The sequence below is a fragment of the Schistocerca gregaria genome, chromosome 3 (genome assembly GCF_023897955.1).
Source record: "Schistocerca gregaria isolate iqSchGreg1 chromosome 3, iqSchGreg1.2, whole genome shotgun sequence".
Classification (NCBI taxonomy): domain Eukaryota; kingdom Metazoa; phylum Arthropoda; class Insecta; order Orthoptera; family Acrididae; genus Schistocerca; species Schistocerca gregaria.
Genome location: NC_064922.1, coordinates 407,270,533 through 407,291,983, shown reverse-complemented (window position 1 = coordinate 407,291,983; position 21,451 = coordinate 407,270,533). Strand labels below are relative to the sequence as shown.

Sequence of the window (21,451 nt, the reverse complement as noted above, 5' to 3'; positions counted from 1 at the left end):
GTTGCTACTGAGTTCACACATTTTCATTTTGTCATTTGGAGATTGTGAATGGTGTCGTAGTGGCTCCTTATCAGTTAGAGGGCATGCACAATAGACATGCAAGTTGGGCTGCCGCCCTCCCTTCAGTAATTCATATCACAGCATCGCCAGTAAATGTAAACATCAACCGACCTTCCGCATAAACAGGGCACTATTTCATGAAAGCCTTGTGACAGAGATCCACTAATTGGAACTAATGTGACTAAGTGTAGCACGAGCAGAGTCAGAACGGCAATGTGTACCTATAGCTAGGACGGGTCTATCCAAAACCTACGCCACCTCCAGCCCACTAGAAACTCGCCGTAGTCTTCTGTAGAAATTTGTATCTTCTTAGGTGTGACGCCACTTTGCAATTGTGTAGCGTAGTATTTTGCTTGTTATTATTTCTACTCATTGTCTTGTAACTTTTAACTGATTTTCCACTACAAGAATTATTGTCTTTCTTGTTGTTCTTGAGATTGGAAATTAGTGCTCGCCAAGTAGACGTTTTAATTAAATTAAATGTGTTCAAATAAGATCATTAGTTCTTTCCTGCCCACAGTATTACACAACAAACGGATTTATGGACGCTAGAAAAGAAGCGCCAAGCGAAAAATCGGAACACTTGCGGCATTAAACAATTAAGACATTGCACATGTAAGATCTTCCGACTCATCCAGTTATAGAAAAAAATTTAAGAACTAAGGTCCAATGAGGGTATGATATTGACTGTCTTTAGAAACGTGTGAATTATTTAAGGTAGTTGTTACTGATATTTAAGAAAGTTCTTAGTAACCTCCTATCGGCAGCTACTGAAACTTCTAATACGGCAAAAGGTTACAGTTGTCAGTCATCATCATAACGATGTGATTGTTTTCAAGAAAAAGTTGCTAATGATGATTTTTGACATTGAAACTAACAGCAATAATAGAATATGATTCCAAGATATTACAGAAAATCTGTTACTTGTGATTGACTGTAAGTAATAAAATTGATAACATTAATAAACAATTTCGCTGTAAATGACATTTTCCATGCAAACAAATGTATTTCCGATTTCCTGAAGTTGAAAGTTTGGAGTTATCATTCCATGTGATAAATGAGATGACACAGAAACAACCGAGACTCAGAAAAGCTTCGTTCTACATCGTTTCCTCCTGTAGTTCTTACGACATGCATTACAGTTATCTCCAACTTCGTGCAAAAACAATTAGATTTCATGAAATCAAGAGTTCATGCAAAATTTAGCTGTGGCATTTAGCTGGGTTATTTCTTGTACCAGTTGTGACGCTAACATCAACAATTGCCTGTTTCCAAGTGCAGATTACCGTTAGATGTGGCAATAACATTGTGACTCTTGACATAAGCGTTGTGTGCATGTTTCTGCAAAGCTTACACATTTTTGAAAGATAATGAAGGCATTTGGGACGCGGAAATACAATACGTTACACTAGTATCATGGAAAAATTTACGTACTTATGGTAAATGATACTGATATTTTAAATGTACAAATGATAAGATATTTTTTTCTGCGCAGGTATGTGTCTGAGTTGCTCTAGAGGTTTATGTATTTTTGAAAAATGATGCAGCTTTTTAGGGGTGGAAATACATTAAGTTCAACAATTATTGTCTATATCTTTACATACTATGGGCTGTTCAAAAAGTCTCTCCGCAATGCCGTATGGTTGTTGGGCGGCGCGTACCGTATGACTGTTGGCCTCCCTGGGTTACTTACCTTCAGGTGGACTCTGCCAACATTCCACTGTTTCCTTTATCCTAGCCAGAGTCAGTAGTACCAGTGGTGTGTGTCGTTACGTGTTGTCGTGAACGTTTAAGTTTAGTTCCTTTGTTCGGTTATTTCGTTTGTGTCACTGGTATAATGATGAACGTGTGCTTTTAGTCGAACAAGTGTCAACGCTAGCGGTAAATACACAGTTTCAGTTTGTCGAACATTTGTTCAGTTTTCCCGGAGACAATATTCCCACATCACGACACTGTGCGAGATTTGCTTAACAAATTGCGAAGTACATGTTCAGTGACAGATGCACTGAGAAGTGGTCATCCTAGGGTTTTTCTACGGATAAACAACTCGATATTTCCGATTAAATATCCATGACTTCGAACATGTCAGTATAAAACTCACCCACACAGCTGTAAGGAAAAAATTACAACTTTCCCCATATAAAGTGACTGTCATGCAACAACGGAAAAATACTGATCATGGCAAGAGACTGCATTATTACCAATGATTCAAAAATTTCGTTCAGCAAAATGGGTTGAATATTCTTATGAAATCTTTTTTAACTGATGAGGCGTGGTTTCATTTATCCTGGTACATGAACATGCAAAATTCTCGTATGTGGAGTTTTGAAAATCCATTGTGTATTAATGAGGAACCACTTCATTCAGTGAAAATACGAGTTTGGATTGCATCGGCATGCGGGGCTAACAATCATACGGCATAGCGGAGAGACTTTTTGAACACCCCGTATTTATGCTGAGTTCAAACACACACCGTGTGTTTGTGTGTGTGTGTGTTTGTGTATGTGTATGTGTGTGTGTGAGTGTATGTGTGAATGTGAAAGATAGGGAGAGGGACACACACAGAGAGAGAGAGAGAGAGAGAGAGAGAGAGAGAAAGAGAGAGGGAGAGAGAGAGGTGGGGGAGTGGTATTAGCGGGACAGGTTGTGAGGAAAGGAGGTTGAAATTACTGCTGGTGAAGAATTTTCCCTGGAATAACTATTAGATTGCTGCCAAAAAGCATCTGGCAAATCGTATCTCTAGGCAACCAGTTCACACGTTGTCGTGGGTACTGTTCTGAGCACAGTGCATCTCCTCTACACGCACCGAAGTGTGTGTCAGAAGTATTGTAGTTGTACATATACTATTAACGTCTTAGCTCTACAGGGGTCTTACTTAAGAATCTTTTAACTTTGACTGTGTATCTGACTCCAGTACAAAATAGGTTTTCATTCTCAGTCGCGGGATGCGATTAATCACATGAACTATTCTCACATCTAACTCTACCCTTGACTTCACAGAACCCAATTTTCCTTCTATGAAGTTGGAGATAATTTTAACGAATGTCGAGAAAACTACCGGAGGAAAGGATGCAGAATTGCAACTGTCCAGAGTTAACCGTTGTTTTCCTGTGATCTCTCTTATCAAACGGAATAATTATTCGAAAGTTCCAAATTGGAGAACATATTGGTTTGTGCCGAAACTCACATTGTGTTAAAAAAGATCTACAGCAAAAACATTTATGAATGTTATCAGTTATGTTTGTTACATAGCGTAAAACGCAAGTAAGATATTTTCTGAAGTACCTAGCAAAACTTTAACTTTGAAAACAATTATTATTGCCACAAGTATCGATGTAATCAATTATCATTAGCCACTGCATCTTGACCACTATTTTCTTGAATATGATTGACACAATCGTAACTTGTGGCCATAATAGATGTTTTCATAGCAGCTTATGCTGATTACTAAGATCTTCGATAAAAATCGATAAGCAGTGTAATACCAACGAAAATAACCGATGCACTTCTAATAACAGCCAATAATATACTGACATAGGAGCGTTAGTTCTTAAATTTTCTTGTCACTGGACGACTGTCTGAATATCTTACATATACGATGTCTTAACTAGTGTTCGGTCCCTTCTCATATCATTCGATGTTTCATGTTTAACCCTGCAGAAATACATGTTTCACATATTTACAATCCTCCTTTTTCACATCTTTTTCCATCAGGAGCTGATCCACCAGCAATACTGCTTTTCCTTTGTGCTGTGGATTCATGCTCTCTTCCTTTCAACTAGTAAAAGTGTTCTTTGGGTGTTTTCACTAACCTAGTATGTCTAGTACGTAAGCCATTTCGTACTTTAATTGTAGAGGTAACATCTTATATTTCATTGCCGCACAATGCTTTTATTACTGCTTCACTCCTTTGCCATATTTAAATTCCTCATTTTTCTTTGCTACAGATAAGTCTGCGGAATTAAATGGGACCGTCATTGCTGCCAAAGTGAATAAAGATGTGGATCCCATGACTGAAGCTGTGACCTTGAAGACAGCCTACACTTATAGTGCACAGTCAGCAGTAACCAGCCTGAAGCCAGAGATGGGCGCGGCGTACAATGTTTCTGACACGGAGCTTGGCCAATTAGTGTGTCAGAACTTTATTTTAATAGATAATTCCTTGTCCTTTATAGCAAGACGGGCACTATTACTCTACTGTAAAAATATGAAACTTACAGGTAAGTACTTTCCTCGTTATACACACATGCTGACTGTATTAACACGAACATCTGCTAGTATGAGTTTCTTAGAAGTAGATACCTTAGGGGTTGCGAAGCAACTCAAATCTCTTGATATGGGCAAGTCTTCAGATCCAGATTGTATACTGATTAGGTTCCTTTCAGATTACGCTGATACTATAGCTCCCTACTTAGCACTCATATACAACCGCTCGCTCACCGATAGATCTGTACCTACAGATTGGAAAATTGCGCAGGTCGCACCAGTGTTCAAGAAGGGTAGTAGGAGTAATCCATTTAACTACAGACCTATATCATTGACGTCGGTTTGCAGTAGGGTTTTGGAGCATATACTGTATTCAAACATTATGAATCACCTCGAAGGGAACGATCTATTGACACGTAATCAGCATGGCTTCAGAAAACATCGCTCTTGTGCAACGCAGCTAGCTCTTTCTTCGCACGAAGTAATGGCCGCTGTCGACAGGGGTTCTCAAGTTGATTCCGTATTTCTAGATTTCCGGAAAGCTTTTGACACAGTTCCTCATAAGCGACTTCTAATCAAGCTGCGGAGCTATGGGGTATCGTCTCAGTTGTGCGACTGGATTCGTGATTTCCTGTCAGGAAGGTCGCAGTTCGTAGTAATAGACGGCAAATCATCGGGTAAAACCGAAGTGATATCAGGGAAGCGTCCTGGGACGTCTACTGTTCCTGATCTATATAAATGACCTGGGTGACAATCTGAGCAGTTCTCTTAGACTGTTCGCAGATGATGCTGTAATTTACCGTCTTGTAAGGTAATGCGAAGACCAGTATCAGTTGCGAAGCGATTTAGAGAAGATTGCTGTATGGTGTGTCAGGTGGCAGTTGACGCTAAATAACGAAAAGTGTGAGATGATCCACATGAGTTCCAAAAGAAATCCGTTGGAATTCGGTTACTCGATAAATAGTACAATTCTCAAGGCTGTCAATTCAACTAAGTACCTGGGTGTTAAAATTACGAACAACTTCAGTTGGAAGGACCACATAGATAATATTGTCGGGAAGGCGAGCCAAAGGTTGCGTTTCATTGGCAGGACACATAGAAGATGCAACAAGTCCACTAAAGAGACAGCTTACACTACACTCGTTCGTCCTCAGTTAGAATATTGCTGCGCGGTGTGGGATCCTTACCAGGTGGGATTGACGGAGGACATCGAAAGGGTGCAAAAAAGGGCAGCTCGTTTTGTATTATCACGTTATAGGGGAGAGAGTGTGGCAGGTATGATACACGAGTTGGGATGGAAGTCATTACAGAATAGACGTTTTTCGTCGCGGCGAGACCTTTTTACGAAATTTCAGTCACCAACTTTCTCTTCCGAATGCGAAAATATTTTGTTGAGCCAACCTACATAGGTAGGAATGATCATCAAAATAAAATAAGAGAAATCAGAGCTCTAACAGAAAGGTTTAGGTGTTCGTTTTTCCCGCTCGCTGTTCGGGAGTGGAAAAGTAGAGAGATAGTATGATTGTGGTTCGATGAACCCTCTGCCAAGCACTTAAATGTGAATTGCTGAGTAGTCATGTAGATGTAGATGTAGATGTATTGATGGCAAAATTATGTAAATTTTTTTTGGTTCTCCACTGTCACCATGTTCGAAACGTCTTTATTATTAAAACAGTGACAGTACATGACAGTACAGGAGGCTACACGACAGCGGACTTTCTTGTGTTAAATATTCATTTGGAATGTATTGATCAATAAAAAACAACGTAACAAAATTCTAATATTTGTTACTTATAGTGCTACCTTGAAAACCAGGCACATTAATTATTTCTTTTGGTTTCATTGTTCAGTTTTCTTCCACAATACTGAATAATGTTGACAAAATACTGGATGCCGTTAATTGTCAGCACCTGGTGCTGAGTCATACAAACCGGTGGTATCAACTGAAATACAGGTGTAAACGCAAGGCAGTAGCAGGTGAAATACAGGTGTACACGCTACGGCTTTAAATGTTCCCGCTATGTATATATTTTACAGCTGCAGTTTCTGCCATTTAAAGGGAGACAATGATTGAGGTGTATGTAAACAGTGCGAAAAAGGAAAACGCAAATAGTGATAAACTACGGTGTGTACAAACTTTCTTCAACATGCAAACGACACTATTATTTTCTGATTTTGGTTATGACATGAACGATATGCATCCCATAATTGGACATGATGTAGCGCAGACGAATAGCGGGACTCTGCACGACCCGCTGAAATGTCGCATAATGGACTCTGTCGATGACCTCCTGAATGGGTATTTTCAACCAAGCAATGGTTTTGAGGTTATTGCTGTACACACTGTATTTAATATAGCCCCACAACAAAGAGTTGTATGTGTTCAGATACGGAGAATTTTGCAGCCAATCGGGGCCCATGCCAGTGTCTCAGGGTACCCCACGGCCAGAATGCGTTCCGCAAAGTGCTCCTCCAGGACATCAAACAATCCCGTTCAAAATCAATACGTACCGTTCTGTAGTTACCGTGCCATTAACATGGCACTCATTATTCTGTGATTGCACATAGCGCACCGAACTCATTAAGGGTGAAGAGCCTTCTCGTTCGCGAAATGCGTATTCTGTCTTCCAAATGCGCCAATTTCGCTTATTGACGAACCCATCCAAATGAAAATGGGCTGCATCGCTAAACCAAGCCACACATGCTTATACTATTTCCCACAACACACTCCCCCCCCCCCCCCCCTCGCACCCTACCGTGCAGTCTGAACATCGTAACGCAAACCGTTCAGAAGTTATGAAAATTTTAATTTGTATAGTTCTGTGTTACTCAGCACTAAAAGAACAACGATCGTGTTTTCTATTTGTAAACTCGTGGCCGTTAGTAATGTTCATATTGCACATGTCTCTTTGCCGGTAGCGCTACTGAAAACCTAACCGCCACAGTCGTCTTTTATTTATAAAGTCATAGAAGAATAATCATGGTGTGTGTGTGTGAAAAACTGTAGAGCACCTACATGGTGGTTACAACTTACTGAAATTCCATACATGCGACGTTAACATGACGATCGCTTTGTAGTCAGGTAATGAATACGTTGATGCTCACGTGTGCTACCATATGCATGAAATTTCGAAAGCACTAAAACTTTAATGTTATCTATTAACAGTAAATTTATACGATAATTTATGGTGCAAATTGCGATGTTAGAATAATATATCAATTGTGAAATTTGCATGTCATTTGCCAATACCAATAGTTCATACTCAAGGAATGAGAATAAGTGTCAAGACACACATTCTACATTCTACATTCTACATAGCTGTCGCTGCCAGTAATAAAATCTTGGAGTATTGAGCAATGAGGATATTTTTAAGTACTTTAAGGCTCTGAAACACATATTGCGATAGTGCATACCACAGCAGTTTGTTTTTTAAGAAGCAGTATGTATCGGTAATAACGGCAATCACAAGGTTGCATAGGCAAATCTAGGATGCAGAAAGGTAAGTACTAAAAATTCTCGGTACAACAAGATATAATAAAGGTGCACGTGAAGACGAGAAGACAAAAAAATTTCAGGAAAAGACGGATATAGTGTAACCCAAGTCTTTTACGAATGAATCACTATTATTTTCAAGAAAACTGAGGCTTAGTGGACGTAGGAAAAACGTGATATAAAAATGCACGCTTGTCAGAAGGATAAAACGAACTATTGAGATTGAAGACATGAACCTGAAGAGTGTAACGGGAATTTGGCTGTTATTGTTCATAACGGAAGCAACAACAAACAAAAATCATGATAATGTCAAGGAAGCAGGTGACCTAGAAAAAGTTTGGCAACGGTTCAAGATGCTCCAAAAATTTAATAATACAACGTTAGTTGTTAGATTGAAGGAAAAGCAGACGCTATACAAGTGGAAAAGAGATTATGAAAAGGACACGATGCAGGGATAAAATCGTTCCTCTGTTACGTTCAATCTGTATCTTACAGATGCAAATAAGGAAAGGAATCAAAGGTAAATGATTCGTAGGTTCGAAGGGAGAATTCAAAATAAGGGTGAAATCTATGAGTGGAAATTTCGCTATTATATTCCTATATTCTTTTTTTGTTGTTTTTTTTTCCTTAGTTGAACGTCTTCAAGCAAGAATAAAAGCCATCACACATACTCCATCCACATCAATATTTATAGTGAAGGGTTTTTCTCATAATGACCAAATTATGTACGTCAATAAGTGACATTGTGTCCTAGGTACAGTGGTCGATACGGAAAGGGCTCTAGGTGGGGGCGATGAAAATATCTTCGGCTACCTTTACTTTTACTGCAGTAAAAAGTAGTCAAGTCACACTCAAAGTTTAAGAAAGTTTTATTTAAACTGATTATACACATACACAAGATAATGCCATCTTACACTATAAAGGAGTTGCAATTGTGGTTCTCTTTCTTAAATGATTAATTCTGTGCGTCTATTCTTCATGTAAAATTGGTCAATTACCTCGCCAATAGGACAATCAATGTCAGGCTGAGTGTTCATCACAGCTAAGCGAATTAAGTCAATCTACTTTCATTGTCGATCACAGCCATGTCTTTGTACGTCGCACTGATGAAAAACCTCTCCTCTTTCTATTGTAGCAATAAATACACGTAGACAAGCAAATATTTTGTTCAGTTTGTGCAAACTGAGTTAGTCAGATCTAAAACAGACAAACAACACTTGCATAACAGAATCTCGATCATTAAGAGCGTTTATGCTCGTTTGCTTGTATTGAAGAATCTCTCCCATTAGTCTCTTTTAACCACCCACAGCGATTGCTCTTCAAAAAACGGTAATTAAGTTAAGCATTGGCTCAGTTTATGTGCCTGACCATTACCGTTATCTTCCAGTAGTTCTGATGGCAAAAGTATGTTGAATCTTAAATGATAATACTACGTAGGAAAGTACAAATACTCTATTCGGCCGAGTAAATAAATAAATGAATAGTGTGCGGTCTGACTGGCGGGGACGGCCGTGGGTGACTATGCTACCGGCCGCTGCAAGAGCGGTAGAGAGGGGAGGGGGGGAGACCCCGCGCACCACCCATATGTATCTACTACTTCCTAGGTAGGACCGTTTCCATTCCGTCCTGTATGTTCACTTCACTTTACTGCATGTTCTTCCAACATAACATTAAAAATATGGTAATGCATGTTCTTCGAGACAAATGCCCAGAAATTTGAACATGGATTTGTTGTTAGATACAGGAACGAGTACGGCCGCCGCCACGGAAGTGATGTCTACACGCAAGCTCACCACAACAGCGGCCGCTGGAACGTCTGAAGGACCTTCCGACACAAGTCGTGTCCCTGATGCTGAGCAAGCTGCGACGAGCTTGACGCAACAAGAGGAACCCTCTTCACACATCTCGTCCTTGACTAAACTCAGAGAAGTGTGCAGACATCTGAATCAAGTAAAGAATAAAATGTTTGGACCATTTTTACCGGCGCTTTGCAAGCACGTCGATGAACCAGGTACAAACGTTGCTCTACGAGTGTAATGTTAATATTAACAGAGATGTATACCTGTTATTGAATTATTAGGATGGAACTTTAGTTTTTAGCGTCATTGTTTCGCTTGTTGGATTATGGTTGCTACGCTATTATTAATCGATTTTTATATCTTATTTGTAGTTCACTGTTGCTACTGAGTTCACACATTTTCATTTTGTCATTTGGAGATTGTGAATGGTGTCGTAGTGGCTCCTTATCAGTTAGAGGGCATGCACAATAGACATGCAAGTTGGGCTGCCGCCCTCCCTTCAGTAATTCATATCACAGCATCGCCAGTAAATGTAAACATCAACCGACCTTCCGCATAAACAGGGCACTATTTCATGAAAGCCTTGTGACAGAGATCCACTAATTGGAACTAATGTGACTAAGTGTAGCACGAGCAGAGTCAGAACGGCAATGTGTACCTATAGCTAGGACGGGTCTATCCAAAACCTACGCCACCTCCAGCCCACTAGAAACTCGCCGTAGTCTTCTGTAGAAATTTGTATCTTCTTAGGTGTGACGCCACTTTGCAATTGTGTAGCGTAGTATTTTGCTTGTTATTATTTCTACTCATTGTCTTGTAACTTTTAACTGATTTTCCACTACAAGAATTATTGTCTTTCTTGTTGTTCTTGAGATTGGAAATTAGTGCTCGCCAAGTAGACGTTTTAATTAAATTAAATGTGTTCAAATAAGATCATTAGTTCTTTCCTGCCCACAGTATTACACAACAAACGGATTTATGGACGCTAGAAAAGAAGCGCCAAGCGAAAAATCGGAACACATGCGGCATTAAACAATTAAGACATTGCACATGTAAGATCTTCCGACTCATCCAGTTATAGAAAAAAATTTAAGAACTAAGGTCCAATGAGGGTATGATATTGACTGTCTTTAGAAACGTGTGAATTATTTAAGGTAGTTGTTACTGATATTTAAGAAAGTTCTTAGTAACCTCCTATCGGCAGCTACTGAAACTTCTAATACGGCAAAAGGTTACAGTTGTCAGTCATCATCATAACGATGTGACTGTTTTCAAGAAAAAGTTGCTAATGATGATTTTTGACATAGAAACTAACAGCAATAATAACGCTTTCCAAAGATTATGATTCCAAGATATTACAGAAAATCTGTTACTTGTGATTGACTGTAAGTAATAAAATTGATAACATTAATAAACAATTTCGCTGTAAATGACATTTTCCATGCAAACAAATGTATTTCCGATTTCCTGAAGTTGAAAGTTTGGAGTTATCATTCCATGTGATAAATGAGATGACACAGAAACAACCGAGACTCAGAAAAGCTTCGTTCTACATCGTTTCCTCCTGTAGTTCTTACGACATGCATTACAGTTATCTCCAACTTCGTGCAAAAACAATTAGATTTCATGAAATCAAGAGTTCATGCAAAATTTAGCTGTGGCATTTAGCTGGGTTATTTCTTGTACCAGTTGTGACGCTAACATCAACAATTGCCTGTTTCCAAGTGCAGATTACCGTTAGATGTTGCAATAACATTGTGACTCTTGACATAAGCGTTGTGTGCATGTTTCTGCAAAGCTTACACATTTTTGAAAGATAATGAAGGCATTTGGGACGCGGAAATACAATACGTTACACTAGTATCATGGAAAAATTTACGTACTTATGGTAAATGATACTGATATTTTAAATGTACAAATGATAAGATATTTTTTTCTGCGCAGGTATGTGTCTGAGTTGCTCTAGAGGTTTATGTATTTTTGAAAAATGATGCAGCTTTTTAGGGGTGGAAATACATTAAGTTCAACAATTATTGTCTATATCTTTACATACTATGGGCTGTTCAAAAAGTCTCTCCGCAATGCCGTATGGTTGTTGGGCGGCGCGTGCCGTGTGACTGTTGGCCTCCCTGGGTTACTTACCTTCAGGTTGACTCTGCCAACATTCCACTGTTTCGTTTATTCTAGCCAGAGTCAGTAGTACCAATGGTGTGTGTCGTTACGTGTTGTCGTGAACGTTTAAGTTTAGTTCCTTTGTTCGGTTGTTTCGTTTGTGTCACTGGTATAATGACGAACGTGTGCTTGTAGTCGAACAAGTGTTCAACGCTAGCGGTAAATACACAGTTTCAGTTTGTCGAACATTTAGTTCAGTTTTCCCGGAGACAACATTCCCACATCACGATACTGTGCGAGATTTGCTTAACAAATTGCGAAGTACAGTTTCAGTGACAGATGCACTGAGCAGTGGTCATCCTAGGGTTTTTCTACGGATAAACAACTCAATATTTCCGATTAAATATCCATGACTTCGAACATGTCAGTATAAAACTCGCCCACACTGCTGTAAGGAAAAAATTACAACTTTCCCCATATAAAGTGACAGTCATGCAACAACGGAAGAATACTGATCATGGTAAGAGACTGCATTATTACCAATGATTCAAAAATTTCGTTCAGCAAAATGGGTTGAATATTCTTATGAAATCTTTTTTAACTGATGAGGCGTGGTTTCATTTATCCTGGTACATGAACATGCAAAATTCTCGTATGTGGAGTTTTGAAAATCCATTGTGTATTAATGAGGAACCACTTCATTCAGTGAAAATACGAGTTTGGATTGCATCGGCATGCGGTTCTAACAATCATACGGCATAGCGGAGAGACTTTTTGAACACCCCGCATTTATGCTGAGTTGAAACACACACCGTGTGTTTGTGTGTGTGTGTGTTTGTGTATGTGTATGTGTGTGTGTGTGTGTATGTGTGAATGTGAAAGATAGGGAGAGGGACACACACACACAGAGAGAGAGAGAGAGAGAGAGAGAGAGAGAGAGAGAGAGAGAGAAAGAGAGAGAGAGAGGTGGGGGAGTGGTATTAGCGGGACAGGTTGTGAGGAAAGGAGGTTGAAATTACTGCTGGTGAAGAATTTTCCCTGGAATAACTATTAGATTGCTGCCAAAAAGCATCTGGCAAATCGTAACTCTAGGCAACCAGTTCACACGTTGTCGTGGGTACTGTTCTGAGCACAGTGCATCTCTTCTACACGCACCGAAGTGTGTGTCAGAAGTATTGTAGTTGTACATATACTATTAACGTCTTAGCTCTACAGGGGTCTTACTTAAGAATCTTTTAACTTTGACTGTGTATCTGACTCCAGTACAAAATAGGTTTTCATTCTCAGTCGCGGGATGCGATTAATCACATGAACTATTCTCACATCTAACTCTACCCTTGACTTCACAGAACCCAATTTTCCTTCTATGAAGTTGGAGATAATTTTAACGAATGTCGAGAAAACTACCGGAGGAAAGGATGCAGAATTGCAACTGTCCAGAGTTAACCATTGTTTTCCTGTGATCTCTCTTATCAAACGGAATAATTATTCGAAAGTTCCAAATTGGAGAACATATTGGTTTGTGCCGAAACTCACATTGTGTTAAAAAAGATCTACAGCAAAAACATTTATGAATGTTATCAGTTATGTTTGTTACATAGCGTAAAACGCAAGTAAGATATTTTCTGAAGTACCTAGCAAAACTTTAACTTTGAAAACAATTATTATTGCCACAAGTATCGATGTAATCAATTATCATTAGCCACTGCATCTTGACCACTATTTTCTTGAATATGATTGACACAATCGTAACTTGTGGCCATAATAGATGTTTTCATAGCAGCTTATGCTGATTACTAAGATCTTCGATAAAAATCGATAAGCAGTGTAATACCAACGAAAATAACCGATGCACTTCTAATAACAGCCAATAATATACTGACATAGGAGCGTTAGTTCTTAAATTTTCTTGTCACTGGACGACTGTCTGAATATCTTACGTATACGATGTCTTAACTAGTGTTCGGTCCCTTCTCATATCATTCGATGTTTCATGTTTAACCCTGCAGAAATACATATGTTTCACATATTCACAATCCTCCTTTTTCACATCTTTTTCCATCAGGAGCTGATCCACCAGCAATACTGCTTTTCCTTTGTGCTGTGGATTCATGCTCTCTTCCTTTCAACTAGTAAAAGTGTTCTTTGGGTGTTTTCACTAACCTAGTATGTCTAGTACGTAAGCCATTTCGTACTTTAATTGTAGAGGTAACATCTTATATTTCATTGCCGCACAATGCTTTTACTACTGCTTCACTCCTTTGCCATATTTAAATTCCTCATTTTTCTTTGCTACAGATAAGTCTGCGGAATTGAATGGGACCGTCACTGCTGCCAAAGTGAATAAAGATGTGGATACCATGACTGAAGCTGTGACCTTGAAGACAGCCTACACTTATAGTGCACAGTCAGCAGTAACCAGCCTGAAGCCAGAGATGGGCGCGGCGTACAATGTTTCTGACACGGAGCTTGGCCAATTAGTGTGTCAGAACTTTATTTTAATAGATAACTCCTTGTCCTTTATAGCAAGACGGGCACTATTACTCTACTGTAAAAATATGAAACTTACAGGTAAGTACTTTCCTCGTTATACACACATGCTGACTGTATTAACACGAACATCTGCTAGTATGAGTTTCTTAGAAGTAGATACCTTAGGGGTTGCGAAGCAACTCAAATCGCTTGATACGAGCAAGTCTTCAGATCCAGATTGTATACCGATTAGGTTCCTTTCAGATTACGCTGATACTATAGCTCCCTACTTAGCACTCATATACAACCGCTCGCTCACCGATAGATCTGTACCTACAGATTGGAAAATTGTGCAGGTCGCACGAGTGTTCAAGAAGGGTAGTAGGAGTAATCCATTTAACTACAGACCTATATCATTGACGTCGGTTTGCAGTAGGGTTTTGGAGCATATACTGTATTCAAACATTATGAATCACCTTGAAGGGAACGATCTATTGACACGTAATCAGCATGGCTTCAGAAAACATCGCTCTTGTGCAACGCAGCTAGCTCTTTATTCGCGCGAAGTAATGGCCGCTGTCGACAGGGGTTCTCAAGTTGACTCCGTATTTCTAGATTTCCGGAAAGCTTTTGACACCGTTCCTCATAAGCGACTTCTAATCAAGCTGCGGAGCTATGGGGTATCGTCTCAGTTGTGCGACTGGATTCGTGATTTCCTGTCAGGAAGGTCGCAGTTCGTAGTAATAGACGGCAAATCATCGGGTAAAACTGAAGTGATATCAGGGAAGCGTCCTGGTACGTCTACTGTTCCTGATGTATATAAATGACCTGGGTGACAATCTGAGCAGTTCTCTTAGACTGTTCGCAGATGATGCTGTAATTTACCGTCTTGTCAGGTCATGCGAAGACCAGTATCAGTTGCAAAGCGATTTAGAAAAGATTGCTGTATGGTGTGTCAGGTGGCAGTTGACGCTAAATAACGAAAAGTGTGAGATGATCCACATGAGTTCCAAAAGAAATCCGTTGGAATTCGGTTACTCGATAAATAGTACAAATCTCAAGGCTGTCAATTCAACTAAGTACCTGGGTGTTAAAATTACGAACAACTTCAGTTGGAAGGACCACATAGATAATATTGTCGGGAAGGCGAGCCAAAGGTTGCGTTTCATTGGCAGGACACATAGAAGATGCAACAAGTCCACTAAAGAGACAGCTTACACTACACTCGTTCGTCCTCTGTTAGAATATTGCTGCGCGGTGTGGGATCCTTACCAGGTGGGATTGACGGAGGACATCGAAAGGGTGCAAAAAAGGGCAGCTCGTTTTGTATTATCACGTTATAGGGGAGAGAGTGTGGCAGGTATGATACACGAGTTGGGATGGAAGTCATTACAGAATAGACGTTTTTTGTCGCGGCGAGACCTTTTCACGAAATTTCAGTCACCAACTTTCTCTTCCGAATGCGAAAATATTTTGTTGAGCCAACCTACATAGGTAGGAATGATCATCAAAATAAAATAAGAGAAATCAGAGCTCTAACAGAAAGGTTTAGGTGTTCGTTTTTCCCGCTCGCTGTTCGGGAGTGGAAAAGTAGAGAGATAGTATGATTGTGGTTCGATGAACCCTCTGCCAAGCACTTAAATGTGAATTGCTGAGTAGTCATGTAGATGTAGATGTAGATGTATTGATGGCAAAATTATGTAAAATTTTTTTGGTTCTCCACTGTCACCATGTTCGAAACGTCTTTATTATTAAAACAGTGGCAGTACATGACAGTACAGGAGGCTACACGACAGCGGACTTTCTTGTGTTAAATATTCATTTGGCATGTATTGATCAATAAAAAACAACGTAACAAAATTCTAATATTTGTTACTTATAGTGCTACCATGAAAACCAGGCACATTAATTATTTCTTTTGGTTTCATTGTTCAGTTTTCTTCCACTATACTGAATAATGTTGACAAAATACTGGATGCCGTTAATTGTCAGCACCTGGTGCTGAGTCATACAAACCTGTGGTATCAACTGAAATACAGGTGTAAACGCAAGGCAGTAGCAGGTGAAATACAGGTGTACACGCTACGGCTTTAAATGTTCCCGCTATGTATATATTTTACAGCTGCAGTTTCTGCCATTTAAAAGGAGACAACGATTGAGGTGTATGTAAACAGTGCGAAAAAGTAAAACGCAAATAGTGATAAACTACGGTGTGTACAAACTTTCTTCAACATGCAAACGACACTATTATTTTCTGATTTTGGTTATGACATGAACGATATGCATCCCATAATTGGACATGATGTAGCGCAGATGAATAGCGGGACTCTGCACGACCCGCTGAAATGTCGCATAATGGACTCTGTCGATGGCTTCCTGAATGGGTATTTTCAACCAAGCAATGGTTTTGAGGTTATTGCTGTACACACTGTAGTTAATATAGCCCCACAACAAGGAGTTGTATGTGTTCAGATACGGAGAATTTTGCAGCCTATCGGGACCCATGCCAGTGTCTCAGGGTACCCGCCAGAATGCGTTCCGCAAAGTGCTCCTCCAGGACATCAAACAATCCCCTGCTTCGATGGGCTCAAATTCACTCTTGCGTGAACCAAAATTTGTCGAAATAAGGACTGGTGGGGGAGTGGGGGGGGGATGAAATCATTTTCAAAATCAATACGTACCGTTCTGTAGTTACCGTGCAATTAACTTGGCACTCATTATTCTCTGATTGCACATAGTGCACCGCACCCATTGAGGGTTAAGAGACTTCTCGGTCGCGAAATGCGGATTCTCAGTCTTCCAAATGCGCCAATTTCGCTTATTGACGAACCCATCCAAATGAAAATGGGCAGCATCGCTAAACCAAGCCACACATGCTTATACTATTTCTCACAACCCCCCCCCCCCCCCCCCTTCGCAGCCAACCGTGCAGTCTGAACATCGCCAGCACTAAAAGAACAACGATCGTGTTTTCTATTTGTAAACTCGTGGCCGTTAGTAATTTTCATATTGCACATGTCTCTTTGCCGGTAGCGCTACTGAAAACCTAACCCCCACAGTCGTCTTTTATTTATAAAGTCATAGAAGAATAATATTAATGTGTGTGTGTGTGTAACACTGTAGAGGACCTACATGGTGGTTACAACTTACTGAAATTCCATACATGCGACGTTAACATGACGACACCTTTTTGGTCAGGTAATGAATATGGTGATGCTCACGTGTGCTACCATATGCATGAAAGTTCGAGAGGACTAAAACTTTAATGTTATCTAAAAACAGTAAATTTATACGAACATTTATGGTGCAAATTGAGATGTTTTAATATTGTAACAATTGCGAAATTTGCATGTCATTTCCTTATACAGTTCGAAAATAGCAATAGTTCATTCTAACGGAATGAAAATAGGTGCAAAGACACACATAGCTTTCTTCATACAAGGTGTTTCAAAAATGACCGGTATATTTGAAACGGCAATACAAACTAAACGAGCAGCGATAGAAGCACACCGTTTGCATCAATATGCTTGGGACAACAGTACTTTTTCAGGCAGACAAACTTTCGAAATTACAGTACTTACAATTGTCAACAACAGATGGCGCTGCGGTCTGGGAAACTCTATAGTTCTATATTTTCCACATATCCACCATGCGTAGCAATAATATGGCGTAGTCTCTGAATGAAATTACCCGAAACCTTTGACAACGTGTCTGGCGGAATGGCTTCACATGCAGATGAGATGTACTGCTTCAGCTGTTCAATTGTTTCTGGATTCTGGCGCAACACCTGGTCTTTCAAGTGTCCCCACAGAAAGAAGTCACAGGGGTTCATGTCTGGCGAATAGGGAGACCAATCCACGCCGCCTCCTGTATGTTTCGGATAGCCCAAAGCAATCACACGATCATCGAAATATTCATTCAGGAAATTAAAGACGTCGGCCGTGCGATGTGGCCGGGCACCATCTTGCATAAACCACGAGGTGTTCGCAGTGTCGTCTAAGGCAGTTTGTACCGCCACAAATTCACGAAGAATGTCCAGATAGCGTGATGCAGTAATCGTTTCAGATCAGAAAAATGGGCCAATGATTCCTTTGGAAGAAATGGCGGCGCAGACCAGTACTTTTTGAGGATGCAGGGACGATGGGACTGCAACATGGGGCTTTTCGGTTCCCCATATGCGCCAGTTCTGTTTATTGACGAAGCCGTCCAGGTAAAAATAAGCTTAGTCAGTAAACCAAATGCTGCCCACACGCATATCGCCGTCATCAATCCTGTCCACTATATCGTTAGCGAATGTCTCTCGTGCAGGAATTGTAGCGGCACTGAGGGGTTGCCGCGTTTGAATTTTGTATGGATAGAGGTGTAAACTCTGGCGCATGAGACGATACGTGGACGTTGGCGTCATTTGGACCGCAGCTGCAACACGGCGAACGGAAACCCGAGGCCGCTGTTGGATCACCTGCTGCACTAGCTGCGCGTTGCCCTCTGTGGTTGCCGTACGCGGTCGCCCTACCTTTCCAGCACGTTCATCCGTCACGTTCCCAGTCGGTTGAAATTTTTCAAACAGATCCTTTACTGTATCGCTTTTCGGTCCTTTGGTTACATTAAACCCCCGTTGAAAACTTCCTCTTGTTGCAACAACAGTGTGTTCTACGCTGTGGAATTCCAACACCAGAAAAAGCCTCTGTTCTAAGGAATAAACCATGTTGTCCACAGCACACTTGCACGTTGTGAACAGCACACGCTTACAGCAAAAAGACGACGTACAGAATGGCACACCCAGAGACTGCGTTGTCTTCTATATCTTTCACATCACTTGCAGCGCCATCTGTTGTTGAAAATTTGTAACTACTGTAATTTCGAAAGTTTGTCAGCCTGAAAATGTACTGTTGTCCCTAGCATATTGCAACAAACGGTGTATTTCTATCGCTGCTTGTTTAGTTTTTATTGCCGTTTCAAATATACCGGTCAGTTTTTGAAACACCCTGTAGCTGTCACTGCCGTAATAAAATATTCAAGTATTGAGCAATGAGGATGTTTTTAAGTACTTTAAGGCCCTGAAATACATATTGCGAACTTGCATACCATATCAGTTTGTTTCTTTAACGAGCAATATGTATGGTTATTAAGGGGTGTCACAATGTTGCGTAGGCAAATCTAGGATGTAGAAAGGCAAGTACAAAAAGTTTTCGATACTACAAGATATAATACAGGTGCACGTAGAGATAAGCAGATAGTGTAGCACCAATCATTTACGAATGAATCAGTATTATTTTCAAGAAACCTAAGCCTAAATGGACGTAGGAAGAGTGTGATACGAAAATGCACGCTTGTCAGAAGGATAAAACAATGAATTGAGATTGAAGGCATGAACCTGAAGAGTATAACGGGAATTTGGCTCTTATGCCTCATAACGGAAGCAACACCAAATAAAAATCATGATACTGTCAAGGAAGCAGCTCACCTAGAGAAAGTTTAGCACCGGTTCGAGATGCTCCAAAAATTAAACAAATAAAACATTAATTCTAATCTCGAAGGAAGAGCAGACGATATACAGTAGGTATAAAATCCTAGTGGGAGAATTACGATTGGAAAGAGATGTATTCTGATTAAGAGGTCACAATGCAGGAATAAAATCTTTCCTCTTTTACATTCAATCTGCATGTTACAGATGAAAATAAGGAAAGGAATCAAAGGTAAGTGACTCATAGGTTCGAAGGGAGAATTCAAATTAAGGCTGAAAACTATCAATGACAACTTCGCTATTATATTCCTATATTTTTTTGTTTGTTGAATGTTTTCAAGTGAGCACAATAAAATCCAGCACACATGTTTCATCCATATTGCCATTTATAGTGAAAGCTTATTTTCACCAGGACCAAATTATGTACATCAGTAAGTGACTTTGCATCCTAGGTATAGTTGTGGATACAGAAAAGGCTCAGAGAGAGAGCGATAAAAATATTTTGAGCTACCTTTACTTTTACTGTATTAAAAAATAATCAAGTCACACTCAAAGTTTAAGAAAGTTTTATTTAAGCTGATTATACACAAATACAAGACAACGCCACCTTATACCATAATAGAGTCACACTTGTGGTTCTCTTCCTTAAATTATTAATTCTGTTCACCTATTCATCATAGAAAATCGGTCAATTAGCTCGCCAATAGGACAATCAACGTCAGGGTGATGCATGTTCTTCGAGACAAATGCCCAGAAATTTGAACCTGGATTTGTTGTTAGGTACAGCAACGATCACGGCTGGCGCCACGGAAGTGATTTCTGCACGCAAGCTCACCACAACAGCGGCCGCTGGCACATCTGAAGGACCTTTCGACACAAGTCGTGTCCCTGATACTGAGCCAGCTGCGACGAGCTTGACGCAACAAGAGGAACCCTCTTCACACATCTCGTCCTTGACCAAACTCAGAGAAGTGTGCAGACACCTGAATCAAGTAAAGAATAAAATGTTTGGACCATTTTTACCGGCGCTTTGCAAGCACGTCGATGAACCAGGTAGAAACGTCGCTCTACGAGTGTAATGTTAATATTAACAGAGATGCATACTTTTTATAGAATTATTACGACGGAACTTTAGTTTTTAGCATCATTGTTTCGCTTGTTTGATTATGGTTGCTACGCTATTATTAATCCATTATTATATCTTATTTGTAGTTCACTGTTGTTACTGAGTTTACACATTGTCATTTTGTCATTTGGAGATTGTGAATGGGGTCGTAGTGGCCCCCTATCAGTTATAGCGCCCGCACAATAAACATGCAAGGTGGACTGCCGACCTCCCTTCAGTAGTTCATATCAAAGCATCGCCAGTGAATGCGCAGTTTCGGTATAGGGAAGCGAAGATCTGACGCTGTTTATCAAGCGTCTGCAAAAGAATTAAACGATTTCTTCTCAACAGCTGTAAACTGCCACGCAGCGACAAATTACCAGCCCCAAGATATCAATCTCTCGAGAGACAAGTTTTTCCTAAAACATGTCACTACCGGCACAGTACACAAGGCAATTATGAGAATCTCTTCTGAGGCAGTAGGAAATGATGGAGTGAGCACTGGCGTGATTAAGAACGTCGTAGACACTATTATTCCAGTTATCACAGACATCTTCAACCTGTCTCTTGTCAGTAGTACATATCCTACTGAGTGGAAGCAAAGTTTAATTCAACCTATACCCAAGACTGACAACCCTAAGTCGACAGGTGACTACAGGCTGATCAGCATACTACTTGCAATATCTAAAGCCCTAGAATACATCGTCCATGAACAACTGACGGATTACCTCAAAACCCAT

General features: G+C 40.1%; 1 protein-coding gene across 11 annotated transcripts in view; it reads left to right on the top strand.

Annotated features, from left to right (window-relative positions):
- The window catches only part of LOC126354210 (uncharacterized), a 119,951-nt gene that overhangs the window by 73,506 nt on the left and 24,994 nt on the right, over nucleotides 1-21,451 (top strand). For 6 of the 11 annotated variants that reach the window (XM_050003668.1, XM_050003670.1, XM_050003671.1 and 3 more), the window contains 4 exons: nucleotides 4,008-4,280; nucleotides 9,498-9,770; nucleotides 13,969-14,241; nucleotides 20,387-20,659. In XM_050003668.1, the coding sequence (XP_049859625.1) occupies nucleotides 4,008-4,280; nucleotides 9,498-9,770; nucleotides 13,969-14,241; nucleotides 20,387-20,659 (1,092 nt within the window). The remainder of the gene's footprint in view (nucleotides 1-4,007; nucleotides 4,281-9,497; nucleotides 9,771-13,968; nucleotides 14,242-20,386; nucleotides 20,660-21,451) is intronic. The other 5 variants (XM_050003675.1, XM_050003669.1, XM_050003673.1 and 2 more) reach the window with 4 other exon arrangements.